Source organism: Sapajus apella, unplaced genomic scaffold, assembly GCF_009761245.1.
Source record: "Sapajus apella isolate SASKATOON/1434 unplaced genomic scaffold, GSC_monkey_1.0 scaffold30, whole genome shotgun sequence".
Lineage (NCBI taxonomy): Eukaryota > Metazoa > Chordata > Mammalia > Primates > Cebidae > Sapajus > Sapajus apella.
In genome coordinates, this window is record NW_022436970.1 from 11504763 (window position 1) to 11523637 (window position 18875).

Genomic DNA, 18875 nt, shown 5'->3' on the forward strand with positions numbered 1-18875 from the left:
ATCTTCCAGGCTTCTCTCATGTTATGACAGGGAAGAAGTGTTAGATGGAGTTTTGCCTCGAAGCATTCAAAAGAGTTTCCATGTAGGGTTTTTATTCACAGGCCCGCTGCTTCTTAATGGATCTGTGATGAAAGGGTGAGGTGTGCTTTGTTGTTGGTTGTGTTCCTGTGTACACATTTGTTTCTCTAAGAAGATACTGTACTATTGTCACTTGCTGCTAGTTTTGTAAAGTGAAATAAAAATAAATTTCTTAGATAAAAAAATCAATTCCCATTATTTTCATTATTGTACTTGGGTTCAGCAGACATGAAATTCCTGGGTGAGCTTACTGTAACAGTTGCTAAGCCGTTCCTCTCAAATTCTGTATTTATCTTAATTCAGACAAATAGACACCACACTTTGGTGATGCTTTTGCCTTGGTTATACACATTTTCTGCTCAACCAACCTCATTGTAAAAAGTAAAATTAAAAGTTATTATTTTGATAAAAAGCTAGAGTCTCTCCAGGGGTTGCCTTTAAGTGCTTCTGGCCTATTTCATGGAGTTTATAACTAAGAGAGCAAGGTATTTTCCTGTCCGGCGAGCCCTGAAGTAGAGAACATGAAGCATTCGCAATTACGCTACGCGAGGATGAAGCCTCAGCTTTAATTTTGATCATTAAGAATTCGACTGCAGGCGGATTTCTTAAGTTGTGTGAGAGTTTTGGATCTGGCCTGGAGACAGCAATCAGAGATAGGATGAGTGGGGTTTTCTTTAGGGAAGTGAATGTAGCCTGTGGAATAAAAAACGCTTTTTTATTCCACAAGAGTTGCTGTCTCTTGGTCCCTGATGAGAAAGCTGTGAACATGAAGCTCTGAGTAAATGTGTCATAGGCTCAGTTCTATGACTTTTTCACTCCAGAGCAAGACTGTTTTCCCTAAGGAATGAAGATAATTGTATTACACCACTATATGGAAATTTGTTAATATGGATGTAAAGTTTCATTTTACAAACTTACTTCCAAATGCATTATTTTATTTTATCTTCACTTCAACATTCAAAGCCAATTGTACATATACAGAAATGGATCTATAACAGATGAGTAAAGTAGGACTCAAGTACCATCAAGACAGCACAATATAGAGAAGAATGGAGATTCAGTAGCCATACCTGGGGCTTCTTTGCATTGACCTTCCAATTGGGTCATTCCGCTTCTAAGCAAATGGACTCTGACCCCCCAGAATGCATGTTTGTCACAACTGTATTACTGTGAACTGTTTCTGCAAATAAAAACAATATGAGCAGTATTTTTTCTTTTTATTTGTTACTTAATAAAATAAATGATTTTTTGGGCAATATTAACATTACCTATGCACTTCCTGAATTATATCTCTTTCCTTTATTCCTGTTTGTAAAGCAATTAATATATTTATTTCTTAAGCCACATGTCTTCACTAGAGATGCTTTACAAGTAAATTGTGTTCCATTACCTTGAACCACAATAATAATTATAAATTAGGAATACTTCAACCAGAAAGAAATGACTCATACATTTGTTTTCATCCATAACACTTCTTCAGCGGCTTGCTAATTGCAACATATCCAGCGTTATGTGGAAAATATTTACTAAAAGACATAATGAGAAAAGAAAACTTGTTTATAATATGTATATTCAGGCAGTTTTAAGTCTGCCAATTATTGTTTAAATCTACCTTCTATACTTATAATTTTGACCTTGTTAAATTTTAATAAAATTACCGTGCATGGGTTCTAATAATCTGGAATACACTTTTAAACTTTAAAAGTCAGGAATCTATAATAAGTAAATCAGTGGTAAAATTTACTTTTAATAATGTGCTAATATGTAATCTAAATCACTCTCAGATTGATTAACCTACTGCTCCAAAAAAACACACTTCTTACTTTGCCATCATTCATTTTTTGACACAAATGCAATAGCAGTATAAGTTTTATTTATATTGCAATGTATTATTTCTTTTTCCAACATTCATTATAAGGAAAAACGTAATACAAAACTACGATTATTGTCATCCTTATTGTAAATAAGTCAGTGAGCATCACAGAGGCTTTAGTTTCTAGTTTTGTTTTATTAACGTTAAAGCTTTCACAATACATATTATCTCTTTCATAAAATTTCACCTTGTGTCTATAGATGGTCTTTTTGTGACATGAAAATTTAGTATTTTTTTTCAAAGGCAAAAACATTAAAAAGTAGAACTCTAACATGATAATTTCTACCTTTATGAACTGTATTCCACCATACCATCTCAAGTAGTGGTCACAATTATGCAATGAAGTCCAAGAGTAGATATATTTATCTCCATTTTACAAGGCTAAGTATTAGATAGTAAAGACAAGTCATCAGTAAGATCAAATAACAAGCAAACTTTAAGAAGTACTAGAGGAAAGAAAAGTTGATCAATATATTGAGTTGATTTTTTTAACCTTTGTCTCCTAAATCGAGCAGTATTTTTTACTTTCAGACTTTTATTTAAGCAAATGGATTGAAAGTGCTAGACCAGGTAGCTCATATCATGCTTCCTCTGGTTATATAGATGTAAAAAGATCACCAGAACAGCAATGCATTGCTCTTTTGGTTTTGGTCCCTATCATCTTAAATTTTTTTTTTTTTTTTTTTTTTTTTTTTTTTTTTTTTTTTTTTTTTGAGACAGCTTCTCTCTCCATCGCCAGGCGCGAGACTGGAGTGCAGTGGTGCAATCTCGGCTCACTGCAATCTCCACCTCCTGGGTTCAAGCAATTCTCCTGCCTCAGCCTCCCGAGTATCTGGGATTACAGGCACGCGCCACCACGCCCAGCTAATTTTTGTATTTTTAGTAGAGATGGGGTTTCACCATGTTGTCCAGGATGGTCTCGATCTCCTGACCTTGTGATCCGCCCGCCTCAGCCTCCCAAAGTGCTGGGATTACAGGCATGAGCCACTGCGCCCAGCCTACCATCTTAAATTTAAAAGTAAGGTGAATCAAAATTTAATGAAGGCAATGGAGTGGCATCCAAGTACATGCAAGCAGGTTTCAACTCTAACACTCTGCGTGTGTGTGTTTGTGTGTGTGTGCCTGTGTATTTGTGAGAGAGAGAAAAAAAGGGAGAGAGAACTACTGTATAAAAGCTGTGGAAGCAGGAATAAGAAAGATGTCCGTTTCTGCCAGGGCTCTGTCTCCTGGGGAACACAAACATGTAAGTGTGAAGGTACAAAATCACACACTGTTACCATGAGCAACAAAGCAAGGTATCTGAATTCCATCTAGGCGGTTCAGAGGATCAGGGAGAACAAATCAGAGATAAAGGATGTTTTTTGTTTGTTTTATTTTTTTTCTTCAAAAAGCTATTGGAATTTAAAAGGACAGAAATTGAAATAAAACAAATAACTACTATTTTACAAAATGGATTATACATTTACCAAATTTAATACAACAGACTGTTTATTAAGAATGTAGAACATAGTGATAAAAAGAACTTAGTTCTTAAGGAGTTGATAAAATTAGATATAAAAATAAACTAGATTTTCAATATAAAGCAGAATTAAATGAATTCTGTCATAGAAATTGAAACAAGAAGCTATGGGAAATAAATAGGACAGTTGTAAGACTTCAGGAAAAGGGAACTGGCATGGAGCTGAATTGGATGCCAGTGAGTGCGTGTGTTGGGAAGCATGGTAATGCTTGCTATGCTCAGATACTGAGAACTAGTCCAGCATGCTTGTAGCATAGAATACACATAATTGTGGTGGAGAAACGAGGTCAGGGAGATGGTATGGAGTCAGATTGGGACTCATGCCTAGAATTTTCGGTCAAATCCATAGATCATGGGAAGCAATTAAATATATTTGCCGAGCACGTTGAAAAGGCCAATGAAGAAGGATCAAGAATCAGCCAAGTAATTGTTTCATTCGCTTTGAAATAACTGCAAAAGAGTTGAATTCTCAGCAAAGATGTAAGTTCCATAGTCTCTAAAATGAGCATATACATAGCAACTGATGCTTCCTGGAATGATCAACCACAATTGGCTGGACCCCTGGGAAGCTACAGGCCACACCCAGGGGCTGATCCATCATGAAAGTTCTTCAGAGCTAACATTATTGTGCAAATATGTGATATTATCATCAGTATTATGTTTCAGTACTCATCAATAAAGATACTCTTGTGGACAAAATTGTATTTATTATTTATGTATTTATTTAGAGACAAAGTCTGGCTCTTGTCACCCAGGTTGGAGTGCAGCGCCGAGATCTCAGCTCACCACAACCTCCACCTCCTGGGTTCCAGCTTCAAGTGATTCTCTTGCCTCAGCCTCCGGAGTAGCTGGGATTACAGGCACGCATCACCACACCCAGCTAATTTTTGTATTTTTAGTAGAGTTGGGATTTCACCGTGTTGGTCAGGCTGGTCTTGAACTCCTGACCTCATGGTCTGCCCACCTTGGCCTCCTAAAGTGCTGGAATTGCAGGTGTGAGCCACTGTGCCTGGCCACAAAACCATACCTAATGAGGGGTATGATATAATTTGTGTTTTAGAGGAAATAATTTGATTATGACAGCCTAAACAATGTGAGTTACTAACATTAAAAAGTAATTGAGGTGTTTTGAAATAGCCCAAATGAAAAGTTTGAAGATTCTAAACTAGGATTGTAGTTCAGAATGAATGTAAAGGGCTCCAGTATAATAGATACATGGCAGGGCGGGTGGGGGGGGGGGCGCTCTATCACTCAGGAGCTGATGGAGCTTTAATGGATTATTCAGAAATATATTCTAAAATGTGATTTGCATTGTGGTCTACATAGTTTATGAAAGCCTGATTGATATTTCTTACATATTAATACATGATGCTGACCTAAAAACACTGGATTTACCTAATTGTACCTCTGCCTCAGCTTATCTTTTGCCTTATCGTGAGCTAGGCTCAACGAAGGGTTCTATGCCACTCACTTTTTGTTCTCATTTTTGAAAAAAAAATTTTAATGCAAATAATTACTTGGAAGTCAAAACAAATACTTTGAAAAGGATTTAGGAACCCAGGCAGTAAAGGTAAGTTTTGTCTGCTTATGAATAGAGATTTTTTTGGTTATTGTTTAGGCTAATTTCAGGATCACATTTACAGGGGTGTTTGTGAGGACAATAGACTTCGGCGATTCCTATTCTGCCCCCAAATAGAGCACAAATACTTCTCTTTGGTTGTGTTTTTATTTTGTTTATGTACTTATTTACCATTTTATAGGATGATAGTTATTTGCTTTTGTCTTGGTCAAAGTTTTCACAGGGGAGAGCAACATTTTTCAGTTTGGGTTGTAATAGTTATTCACAAAGGCATCCGTGTGTGTGTGTGTGTGTGTGTGTGTGTGTTTGTGCGTGTCCGTGAGTGTGCCCGTGCCTACATAGACACTTGCCAACTTAAGAACATGATTTGCTATTTCTATACTTGGCAACATTTCTCTTCTTTGCTGAGCATTTGTTTTTATCAAGGAAAGAGTAGTTTTTTTACTAAGAGTGTGGATTTCACTCCACCTATTAGGATTAGTATAATGCACAAAGTCTCACAGATTAAATGTCTGAATGCCTCAGATAATTGTGTCCCCATCTTAACAATTCAAAGTTGGTCACTTTTAACCACAGATGCTTATAGTAACCTTGCATGGACACGGAGTTTAGACTCCAAGCAATTTTCTGCTTGCGAATTTTGGCATTGGTTACAAGCCTAGTGATAGTCCCGGCTGGGAGAAAATTGTCAGTGATGGGAAGAATAATAAAGTTGAGGACTCCTGAAACAGGATGTGTGTGATGTGTGTGTTGGGGGGACGGGGCACAGGTAGGTAGTAGAAGAGAAAGAATTTGACTGTTGAATGATTGGAGAAGCAAACGGTATGAAGCTTTTACTTTTAAGTTTTGATGCTGTTAGTAATGGAGAACAACTGACAAGCCAGTAATGTTTAATAAAATGCAGCATCAGAGCTCAGGTCGAAGTTCACAGTCAAGGCTTACTGTGTGATTTTTATTGTAAATGAATTTATTTTCTTTCTCATACTTGGAATACCACAGGAACATTGTATCACCATACCACGAAAACAGCGATCAGTTGGCAGGAATTAGGTAAATGAATCATAAGGGCTTGTTCTATAAGTGAAAGACCTCAATGTAATTTCAGTGTAGAAAAGCTTTGATTAAAGACATGACCAATGTATAACTGATATTTCTTGTGCTCTTCTGGATGTTCTAACATTTCCTGCCACTGTCAGCAGTAACACGTAGATAAGTTGCCACCAGGTGCCGTTCCAGAGGAGCAGAGGAAGGTAATGGAGCGTTAGGAGAGCTGCATTGAACTTTTAGGCGGTCCAGGGACTGGAAGCTTAAAACCAACTTATTTTCATCCATCATCTGCATTGGTCTTGGGAGTCAAGTGTTTTGCTATGTATTGTTGAGTGTGGTGGAGTTTATTGTTATGTAATGGCAAGAAGGGACCCTTCTTATAAGTCATAAAATGTACAGATGGAAACCATCTCGAAGCACTGAGGATCTTGAAGATTTGGGGAATTATCAGGTGCGGTTGGTTGCATATTCCTTCCTTTCCTTAAGTTCTCCTTTGCATCAGCACTTGAAGACCCTAGCACACAGCGCAGCAGTTCTGTCCTGGAGGGTGGATCTCATTAGAGGGACTGGGAATGTGGACTTTAGGCTGCCAGTTTTCATAATCCTGGCTCTGCCAGAGAGTTGGCTGGGCCACTTCAGGCAAGGTTCTTAGCCTTACTCTACCTCAGTTTCCTCATTTGTTAATGGGATTAAGGGCAGATGTGAATATTGAATGACTTACTACCTAAAGAATGTTTTACCTATGTAACGAACCTTCAAATCTTCACAGGTACCTCTGAACCTAAAATAAAGTTTTGTTTGTTTGTTTTTAAAAGAATGTTAAGCATAGTGACTGACATCTAGGAAGTTCCTAATAATTCAAACTATAATAATTCTCACATTTCACCCTTTGTATTATAAATTAGGGGGAGATACACATATAATAGTAACCCTGAAAATGACTTAAGAAAGCTAAATAATTCACAATAGCTCAACAACACACCTTTTCCATACACTGAATAAACATGTGGAGTAGAATCCACTAGATAATTCCACACTGAAAAAAAAATTAAATTATAACTTGTGCCAGAGATTATTTTTTTTTGTATTAATTAGGCCTGACTAAAAACTACAGAAACCAAAAGTTAAATGAGGTATTCAAGTACTTGGAAGCAGAGGATAAACACAGCTGTTAAACAGTGCAGTGGAAGAGTCACTTACAGAAATTCCAGGTGTAAAAAGCTATGTCCGCAACAGCTACCAGGGAAGGATGAAAATGCACCATGCCCATACTTTCCTCGGTGTTTTTTTTCCCCATATTTTATATATTTTTAGCACCTTGTCTTTTAAAAATGCAAATATAGTTCTATAGGGCAGTGAAAAGCTTTACTGTTTGGTAAATTGGGTTTTTACATTCATATTAACCGAAGTACAGAATGAAGGCACTTATAGAGGGTGAAAGATTGTTGAAATGACAGATTGAGTAGTGTGTTTCTCAGGTTATGAAGTTCAGGGAAATGTGTAATTACGTCTGAGTTTCCTGAGGTTCCTCTGTTCAACATAATGTTCTGACATACAGCAGGGACAGTTCCAGGTAGGAAATGCAAATCGGGATTTGCTGCCCCTGCTGCTGATGCTGTGCTTAATCATGCAAATCTAATGCAGTTCTTGGTATTTCAAGAAAGGTTTTAGTTGAAGTCCCATGCACATACTGATTTAAAATTCCTACTTTAGAGAGCAGTGTCATTTTTTTCAGCTTCAAATTTTAAAATATAGGATGGGATTTGGAGACAGACTTAGAGACTGGACATCCAGCCAGACTCGTTAATCACAGAAAGGAGTGGGAGTGGGGACAGGGCAGGGAGGAGGAAGAAAAGGGCACCCTAAAAGAATGTGGGGGTGTCTAAGAATATTAAATGACATATTAGAACTAGATTTACAAGTGTTCTATAGAAAGTTTCTTTGCTTGAAATAGATCAAATCAACCAATTATACACATTTACTGAGTGCCTGCTGTGTTCAAAGAAGATGGCTAACACTGGCAAGAACAGATCAAATCAAAAGTAACACTACAACCAGCTCCCAACTTTGGGAATGATATAAAATACCTTTGGAAATGAGACTGTTTACAGGAAGAAATGAAATTGTCTTGCTCACAAGTACCAGCTGACACATTCTAATAGCCTTTCTGCTGTGCACAATAAGCGTTCAGCTTATCTTTCCAAGAACAATAACATTTCATGTACTGCTGCCTGACATAAGAATTATTTTTACATATCTCCATATCGCTGACTCTCTTGTAAGTTAATCTCATCTCACATGAATTTTTCACCAGCTCCACTCTGATGTTGATAAAGGAGATGGTTCCATCAAATACATCTTGTCAGGCGAAGGGGCAAGTTCCATTTTCATTATTGATGAGAACACTGGGGATATTCATGCCACCAAGAGACTGGATCGTGAGGAGCAGGCCTACTACACGCTCCGAGCTCAAGCACTTGACAGGCTCACCAACAAGCCCGTGGAGCCCGAGTCTGAGTTTGTCATCAAAATTCAGGATATCAACGACAATGAACCCAAATTTTTGGATGGCCCATACACGGCAGGAGTTCCTGAAATGTCTCCTGTGGGTAAGTAAAGAGCACTCTGCTTTTGTAGCTTGTGGCTGATTTGGGGAGGTTTGTATTTAAAATTAAATCATCATTAAATACTGGAAAAACAAACAAACAAACACTAGTATGTGTGTAGTAACTGTCCATTAGGGTGAGGAGAACATTTGAGCCATGTTGGTATCCAATATCCATCAACTTAACATTATTTATTTGTATGGAAAATTAGGAAATTGTTTTTATTTATACAGCTATTTCAGTGTTTTCAGGAAATTACTTTAATCTTACATTTTTTTCAACTTGATATTTATTTATTTTTAAATGATTACAGTGATGCCTCAGAAGTTAACAAACAGAATTCTTCCAGACACAGGCCAGTGATGATCTTTTACTTTTCTTTCCATTATATTGAGATATTGATTCATTATCCTAAACATATCTCTGGGACCAATGTATCAATAAGGCCGTTGATGGCTAGCCAGGCTAATATGTGGACTGCTGGTCTATTTAATTGTAATGAGTATCCTTGGACCCACAAATGGTCATCCACATGCCACCACTGATTTTTTTTTTAATTTTAAGTTTAGGGATACATGTGTAGGATGCGCATGTTAGATAGGTAAACCTGTACCGTGGTGGTTTGCTGCACACATTATCTCATCACCTATTAAGCCCAGCATCCCTAAGCTGTTTTCCTGATGTTCTCCCTCCTCCCCTAACCCTCCGACAGGCCCCAATGTGTGTTGTTCCCTGCCATGTGTCCATGCTACCGCGTGTTTTCAAAAATTTCTCCAAACACTTAAATACGTGAAACTTTGTAGTGAATTTATAGCAATGGTAAGGAGATACCATTTGGAGATATATATTTAAAAAATGAAGGCTTTTTTATTTAAAGGCCTTTGGTCATTGCAGCATTACTAGAAAGATGTCAAGTAAAGAATTCTAGTGTGTATTTTATTTATATCTAATAATAGAAATTCTTTTTTTTTAATTTCATTTATCCAGATAATTTTGGAATAGTTTATGGCCAGTATGTAATTTAAGCTTAGGCAATCTTAACAAAAATAAAAAGTAAAAAATATGAAATTGGATGAGAGATGAATTGATTTATATATTTATTTCCTGCTTTTTAAAATATTGAAATAGGAAATTTATATAAAATAATAATGGAAGTTATATTTTAACACATGGGGATTTTAACCAATATGATTTATTTAAAAAGAAGGTCATTTCATTCATCCAGTGATGCAGTCAGCATTACCAAGACACTGACGATTGGGGTTGCAAGATGTGTATCATGTGTGCTAATTAGGGGAATCACAGTTCAGTGGCCCTAAATTTCTGTTCCTATCAGAAGAGAGAGGGGAAATTATTTGGGCCATTGCCATAGCTCTAGCCTGTAGAGGAACAGCAAATGATGAGACAGGAATCAGTCCTTGTGGACAGGAGGAATTTGAACCACAGTGGCACTATCTTACTATACTTAGCACATATGTAAGCATTGCTAGCATTTCTGTGACCACATAGACGTATTCACACTTTCTCACTACTGTCCACGCCTTCCAAGTGCTTCCTGCTGCTCTTTGCTTACCAACAAGAGCAGCAGGCCCGGTAACTGTTAGAAGGTTTTGGAGGATTTTGAAAAAATAAAGGGCCTATTTTCCTCCCCAAATTAGCAATGTTTAGTAAAACAGGAATTTTTGAGACCTGTTTGAGCAATTCAATTCAACTTCGTACTCCAATTCTCATGGACATTTTGGTGGTTTTTCATTGGCTTGCTAAGGTTTTCCTTTCCTACATAGAATATAGCTATGCAAATTGGGTACATGTGAACTTTTGTTTTAGAAGCTAATAGTACACTGTCATTTTGATTTTGATAGTACTCTGACATCAAACGGCATGACCATTATGCACACTTAAATAATGTATGTTGTAAATAAAATAACTTATGTTATTTACATGTGCACAGTAGTCATGCCATTTCATATCACAGTACTTAAATAATTTATATTTAAGTTATTTACTTAGCTGATTCAAATGGGATTGGAACTTTTTTAGAAAATTATTTTCAGATGTCTTCAGGGTGTACATGACACCTATTCAGATCACTAAGTTAACACAAAAATCGGAACATAGAACATGGAATATCTATACTACATAACACATATTGTATGAACTTACAGTTTATCAACACTATATTTAAAGTGCTTAAGCCTAACCAAATATAATAGCCATCAAATAGTATGAAATATACCATGCAAGCTATCGGTGTTTAATATTCAGGGATCTTTTTTTTATTTTTAATCGGATGTTAACTAATGATAAAATTTTAAAAACACTAGTAAACCTTTAGGATACTTTATTTATTGCCAGAAGAACATAGACAGGCATGGAAAGTTTAAATTTATTTGTGAATATGTGTGTGTATTTAGTGTGTGTGTCTATATACGTTAAATAAGATAATAAACTTTTCAGAAAAAAACCTGTTTTATTGTCCACAGCCAAACTTACTGAAGTTTAGTTTTTATTACTTGCTTTAAAATTGTTTACTTTCTTTTAAAATGAAGTAGCAAAATCATACTTAGTCATAGTACCAAAATAAACATTGGAAAGGTGATGCGTATAGAAGAAAGAGAGTCCATAATGTAATTTATTATAACATTAAAAATATTCAAACTTTAATTCTTAAAAAGATTTTAAAATATGCATTATTTACCATCTTGGCCCTATCAGATATCCACAGAGCACAATCATCTAAGTCCATAAAATTAAAAACTTCAGGATTTTAAGAATAGTGTTGTACACTTAACTTTCATAATTTCTACATAATTTTAAAGAAAATGAAATTGGCAAGCAAATATATATAGAAAATAAAGTAGATTTATAGCAAAATGTACATTACTGGCTTAAGAGATTTAGAAAGAGATATTTACATAGAAATAAATCTAAAAAATATGTTTGCTTTAAAATGTCATATTCAGGAAATTATTTGAAACAAGCTAGGACCTTAAAGAATACATAAAGAAAGGGACTTGTTCTGTATTTAAAATGTAAGATAATTACTAAATAATAGTATATAATTCCATATGTAAAGTAGGCAAACATGAGTCTCTAATATTTTAAAAATTACATTCCAAACGGGAAAAAATAACAGATTGGGAGAAATGCTTTCTATATTTAATGTGTGAATATATAGTAAATGAAGAAAGAATTCAACATTTCATCATATGTAATAAAGAAAAAAATATTGATACACTTTTTAAAGTTGCCATGGTTTTTCTCTTTTGGAAGGGGTTTGGTATAAATTTTCATTTTCTGTCTTGTTTTTAAATTAAATGCTGGAAACAATAAAACAATTCCCAAGGAGATAGGGTAGCCACATTTGATCCAGTGAGGTGGATCAAATCTTCTTTGTCATTTAATGACATTTTGGTGTCTGTCTGGGTCTTCCTAACTATGACAGTTGGATACCCGCAGTGGTTGGAGTGTCCAAGATGCTATTGTCATGCTGCTTTCCAGACAGTGATTGAGTCTGCTAGAAGCTGTGCTTGATGAAAATGTATTACCTGAGCCCCATGGATGAGATGCCTAAAATTTCAGTCCCATCTGATTCGGAGTATATCCCAGCCTAAGGAGTATCATTGATAGTATTTTTTGCCAGAATGTTTCTTATCCCTTAAATATTTCAAAGGTTTTGTTAATATTTATCATCTCTTTAGGGTTGGTTTATTAAAAAAAATACTGTATCAATTTTTATGTGCCTTGAAAAAAGATAAATGAAAACTTTCAAATAAGTTTAATGTGGAATCAGTAACATTTTTTGAGTTATTTTGTTTTGTGGCATTTGGAAGTTTTTAATTCAGTGGTTTTGGGATTGGCATCTAGGGACCTCAGTTGTACAAGTGACAGCGACAGATGCTGATGATCCTACGTATGGCAACAGTGCCAGAGTGGTCTACAGTATTCTGCAGGGACAGCCATACTTCTCAGTGGAGCCAAAGACAGGTAAAAATTGACATGTGACATTCTTGTAAACCATAATTTATACATTGCTTAGAATTAATATTAGTTATTATTTGTAAATATAGTTGGCACTAGCATACTATTTTATTATGCTTTTTAAAAATAAGTTTGAAAGAATGCTATATATTCAAAGGTATTTCAGCTTCTATCTCCTGAATGCTTAGGAAAATTTTGATTATTTATCTCAGAGTTTTACTTGTATTTTTTTTTAAATTCACATGGGAAATTACACATGGTAAGTTTTATATCTCAAGCAGAAACCTCTCTGCCATGTAGTATAATAGTAGTAGTTTCAGTTTATTCTTCCAGACGTTACTTTTCTCAGGGAAATTAGTTTAAACATAACAATTAGGGTGATGATCTGCTACATCAAAAAGGGAATAAATTAAATGTGTGTGTGTGTATACACACACACACACACACACACACACACACATATACATATATATTTTTTTAATTTGGGGGAACAGTTTTTGCTGAGTCGAAAAGTGGTATGGATAGAATATGTAGTTGGTTTGTTCTGTTTTGTTTCTAAGCTGAAACAGTTTACATTAAGGCTATAACATGGAACATTGTTACCTTGGATATTAATTGATATTTTAGTACACTCAGTTTTTCTGGTCCTATGTGTGTAGGGAAGGGTGGGTGTATGTGCATATTATTGAGTGTGTGTCACTGATGTTTTTAAACACTGTGAAAATCCAAGTTTTTTCTTTAAAAAAATATTTTTGCCGTTATCAAGGAGCTAAAATTCAAATATATAAATTTATGGTTATGAATATTAATCAGTACCTATAATCCTAAATGAATATTTTAATGCCATTGATTCTGCTTTCCATATTTACAAAAAGGGCAGTATTAACTTATTCTAAAATCCCTGCAGGGATAAATATTTTCCATGCCTTTTTCTGAATGACCATTGTAATGTGCATGAACAGAGAAGTAAATTTAATCTTAGCTCATTTGTTAGAGCTTTCATAGAGATGGAATGCATATTTTATACCAGTGTAGTGATAGGGCTTGGAAACTACATGCAAAGTCTAATAGGGAAGAAACAGTCATGATTAAGCAGTATTAAAGGAGAATTAAATGAAAGTATTTGATGTGTGATATGAATCCTGTTAATGTGGAAAGTGTGCTTCTGTTTGACTGAATGATAGATCTGAGAAACCTAAATTCAAACACCCACTTCTTCCCTTATATGCCTACTCTTGGCAATCTGAAAAGACATTGACAAGTTTCTGACAATTTTCTCACAATCATACACTCCTGCCTTATATAACCTGTCCAAAAATAGCATGTATTAAGTCCAACGATTAAATACTTTTCTGCTACTAATGATTGGCTTGTGATTTTGGCTTTGCTACAAAATAACAGGATTTTCATATAACCCTATGTAGATAAAGCCTTACCGGCTGATCAACTAGACAATAGTATATGTCACAGAATTAAATTATTAACATTTCAAACCTGATTTTAATTTCAGAGTTGAAAAGATTGTGTGTTACAAGAAAATAAGAAAGTTTAGTTTCTTTTTTAATGCTATAATTATGGTAATCACCAGAACTTCTTTTTCCATGGTCATTAGTTCAGAGATATTCTGTACATCTTTGCCCTCTGCTAATTTATAATATTTAGGGTACATTTTTTTGGGAGAAAAAATAAATTACATTTTATTTTCTGACCAAAATGGAAAGTTTTTAGACCTAAAGGGCATGGAGAGTTGTAAATTAAGGTTTCGTGAGTCCTGTTAGTCTTCCTTTCCTGATGTCTGTCTGATTCATTTATACGTGAGAAGTAACATTATTTCCACTTCAAATCTAAGGATTTTTGGGGAATAAAGTAAAATGTTGACAGGAAAAATGTTGAAATTATGCTAAAAAAATTAGATATTTTTGTAAACATAGGCATAGGTCATCACTGTTAGATGCATTACTATAAATTTCTTCTTCTCAATTTCTAAGAAAATAACATGACTAAAACCTCAGAGCACAAATCTCATCTATAGCACTATTTGCAGCCCAAATGACCAGAGTGTAACTATATTTTCTGTATTAATTTCTCCTTTCCCCAAGCTAGAATGTGAGTAATTGCAATACCCAGTGTTAACAGTTGACTTTAACATACAAGGTAGCATGGCACCAGAAACAAGATAAAGCAACATTCCCTTGGAACTTCTCATCACCTATCTTCATAAGGTCCATAAACTTACCAGGAGATTATAGACATTACATTTATTCCATCAGATGTACTCAGGATTATTCTAAGGTGTATTTATTTATTTTTCAACCCACAAGCAAATAGATACCTTTTTTGGGTCTATTTGATTCATGGCAGGACTGGCTACCTAATTCACAGCTTAAAATGAACATGCAGGCCCTTTGTTCTTAAATGATTAAGGATTTAAAGACATCATCAGCAGAGCTTTTAACTAAGTACGGGGTCAGTATGACTGCACAGGTCACCTGGCCATGAAGCAAGCCTTGGAAAATGGATTGAATGTTAAGCATCATTTGTCATTTAGGAGTTCTCTTTTAGACATAAGAAGTATGGCTACATGGTGGCGGCATTGTGTTACATGCATACCTATTACATTATAATTTTTGCGGGTGGTATTGTCTTAACACACGACCCTTCCAACTACAGCCTTTGCACATGTCCGGTTCTCGTGCTATGCAAGGGTGCTGCCTCTTGAAGGCTTGCTGAGGACATCCCCCACAAATTTCAAGAAGAGTCCCTTCCTCAATGACTCTTCTTTTGCTGCCAACGCCGGAATTCTTTGATATTCCAGTAGCTTCCAACGTTACTATTTCACTGTTGTTGGCTCTTCTCCCTCTTTCTATAGTTCTCTTATATCTATACTACAGATACACAAGCAAAATAATGCAGAGCTTAGGGACAAAATTTAGAAAGAAATTGAAACTCATTAGCAGATTTTTATCTTATGTGTAAAAGAAAATGGGCATTCAAAAACTTTTGTGATATTAGTTTTATAAATATTTTCCCCCCAAGAGTTTTCTCATATTAATTAGTAACATAGCTTTTGCATAGCCAGGGCCGTACATTTCCCTCATATTTGATTTACTGCTGATAAATATCAGTAATAAGAGTACCATACTTGATTTTATTGCCTATTATATGAAATTCATTTATAATTTATATTCTAGTATTTAAACTATTATTATCAAAGGATATTTTTAAAAACAGAAAGTAAGCCTGAAATATTGTGCCCATTTCAGTTTCTAAGTTCCTTTGAAATTCGACTTTCAAGCATCATTAGTATTTTTTTGAGTTGAAACTGCTTTGTTCAGGATCTATTTCCTCATGCCTCACTGTCTACATTTACATCAAAGAGTGTTTCTTGACCCCAATCTGTATTCTTCTCTGTAGTTCTACATATATGTAACATAAGACTTCACAATATATTGCACTCATGATATTTAAAAAATCTAAACTGGTATATTTACTTTCACAGTGCAATTCAAGTCTCAAAGATACAGACACCTAAGAATGTCTGTACATCCCATTTTTCATTCTATTTCTAATTTACTTTTAATGAACTTTGTATAAGTTTTGAGTTTTTTCCTTTTTAATTTCAATATTTATCAATATTTTACATTACAGAATGAGTTGGGTTTATTACAATTGGTGAATTACTCTGATGGGAGCTCTCCCCAGGAAAGAAAGTGGCAGTTAGGACTCAGAATAAATTTACAAAAGTGATCATTGTTATCCAGTCAGAATTTGCATGGGGGAGTACTCTCACCTATAACATAATAGCTGATCACATTGCATGAAAATATACAATTGTGACTTCACTAGCAAAACATTATATTGGACATATTTTCCTGAATATGTACTATATTTCTAAACTCCAAGTAACATAACACTCATTTATACAATGAAAAACAGAATAAGGGAATCTTGGTAACAAGCATCACTGAGATATTTTAAATACTCAGAATACATATTGATAGAAACTGAATACATGAATACATATTCAGTTCATTACAGTCATATCTATTATTTGCATTCACTGAGAAATAATCACACAAAAATAATTATCTCCAAAGGAGTTACCAACAGGACTAACATGATATCCAATTTTAGTTCTGTTAAAAGTAAAGCAAACAGCCAAACTACATGTATTTTAAATGACTTTATGCTGGTGCATGATTCTCCTGCTCATGTCTCAATGGTGCTCCCTTCACTGGCTGCTCCATTTTGGTGATGGCCATACCAAATGGCTTTAGTTGATTCCTGGTCCTTATGAGATAGGAGACCAGCAGGACTTATTTTCTGGTCAAAACCCTGCTAACCAAAACAGGATCTATTCCAGACAGGATAAAGTAGAGAAAGTGGCAGAAACCAGCAGATGTTGACAAAAGCGATCCCTAGCTGCCCTCATTGGCATAAGACACCCCCATCAGTGCCATGACAGTTAATAATTGCCATGGGAATAGCCCAGAAGTTACCACTTCTTTCCATTGCAATGACCCAGAAGTTACTGCCCCCTTTCCTAGAAATTTCAAAATAATCTTCCCCTCAATTTTCGTTGACCCACCCCTTAATTGACATGTAATTGAAATTGAGTTTACGTAAGTAAAAATACATTTGCCAAGAAACCATAGATTGCAGAGTCTGGGCATACTGCCTATTAGTTAGCACTGCTCCACAAAGAGTAGTCCCAGTTAATAAAACTTGTTATTCAAAACCACAGGATTGCCCTTGAATTCCTTCGTGGGCAAAGCAAAGAACCTCTTGGGCTAAGCCCCAACTAGGGGCCTTGTTTTTTGGTATCACTTACCTCTTGATATATATTAAGTAAATACAAGCTGTAAGGAAACCAATACCTTTAATGTCTAATTGTATGGTTTTAGAATTCTTAGAGTAGCTATAGACAATAAAGTCTGTAATGGAGAGAGGGGAGCATAAAGGGCTTGGGGAGTTGGAAGTGCTGATGACCCAGGTCCTGATTACTGTGAGAAGTAACCTTGTTACTTCCTCAGTTAACAAGATTCCTGAGAAAGGTGGTTCTGCAATATTGGGATTCCCCTTGGAATGGTAGTCCAGTCAAAGTGATATCCAAAAATGTTGATTTAGTTTTAGTGAGGAAAATCCTAAAGGATTGAGCCCTCACAGTGTGAATATCCCCAGCCCCTGTTATTAATATTTGGGTTCATATGGTTGCCTAGATTCTTGAGGGTAATTTAAAGCTTGAATATGCAGCGCCTATGCTCCATTGCTTCCCTAAAGTGTGATAGATTTCAGAAATGGCTCTTGTCTGTTACGTGGAGTACATATACCAAATTTTTAAGGAGATTCCATAGTAGCAGAATATGCTTTAAAAAAATCATTTGAGGCTGATAGGATATTAGATCATCAGAATTTTTTTCCTATACTTAAAGCAGTTTTTGAACAATAGCAATATGTTTATGTTTTACATGCACAGTGCTTTCTGTGAACATGGATACTAAATAAATGAAAAGTTCTGAGTTATGGTGTCAGATGTTATAGCCATGAAAAAATTCTGATTCACAAACCCTAAAATAGGAGCCAGTGTCTTTTCCAAAGAACCCATAGATAGAATTTTTTTTTTGCTAAGCCTAAGTGACATAAAATTATTGAATATTAAAATTATGTAATATTGTTATCATGCATGAAAATCTCACAGAGTTATATGTATCCAATTGGTCGAGACTAGACTTTACTAGTTCAGTCATATGGTATTAACAATTTTCTCTCTGCGTGTGTATTTATATACACAATTATGTAATACATGACAAAACACACTTGAAATCCAATGTATGAGAATGCTTTTCCAAATTTAGACAGTTTTCACTTAAAAGTAAAAGCTAGCAAATGCCATACAAGTAGAAATCTATTATTAGTGGGTGTTCTTATTTCAAATCAACTTTTCCCAATTATGTTATTCTTGTCAAAAATATGTTCAATAGTTGAGGCATTTGGAAATTACCTTTCCTACCTGCATTGATTTGCAAACTTTGTGATGATTTCTGCCTTGGAAATGTGTTATTTATAGGCTCACTTATAAAGAGACAATTAGATGTGTGAAAAATAAGTGAGAAACTTTGACTACCAGTACTTCTATCTTTATGACGCTGGGTTTCCTTTCAAAAATAATTCCACTAAGCAAACCTATGAGAG

At 35.1% G+C, this 18875-nt stretch overlaps 1 protein-coding gene across 2 annotated transcripts in view; it reads left to right on the plus strand.

The window, feature by feature from the left end:
• The window catches only part of CDH7 (cadherin 7), a 135588-nt gene that overhangs the window by 51021 nt on the left and 65692 nt on the right, over positions 1–18875 (plus strand). For both annotated transcript variants that reach the window (XM_032293704.1, XM_032293705.1), the window contains exons 3-4: positions 8411–8705; positions 12570–12689. In XM_032293704.1, the coding sequence (XP_032149595.1) occupies positions 8411–8705; positions 12570–12689 (415 nt within the window). The remainder of the gene's footprint in view (positions 1–8410; positions 8706–12569; positions 12690–18875) is intronic.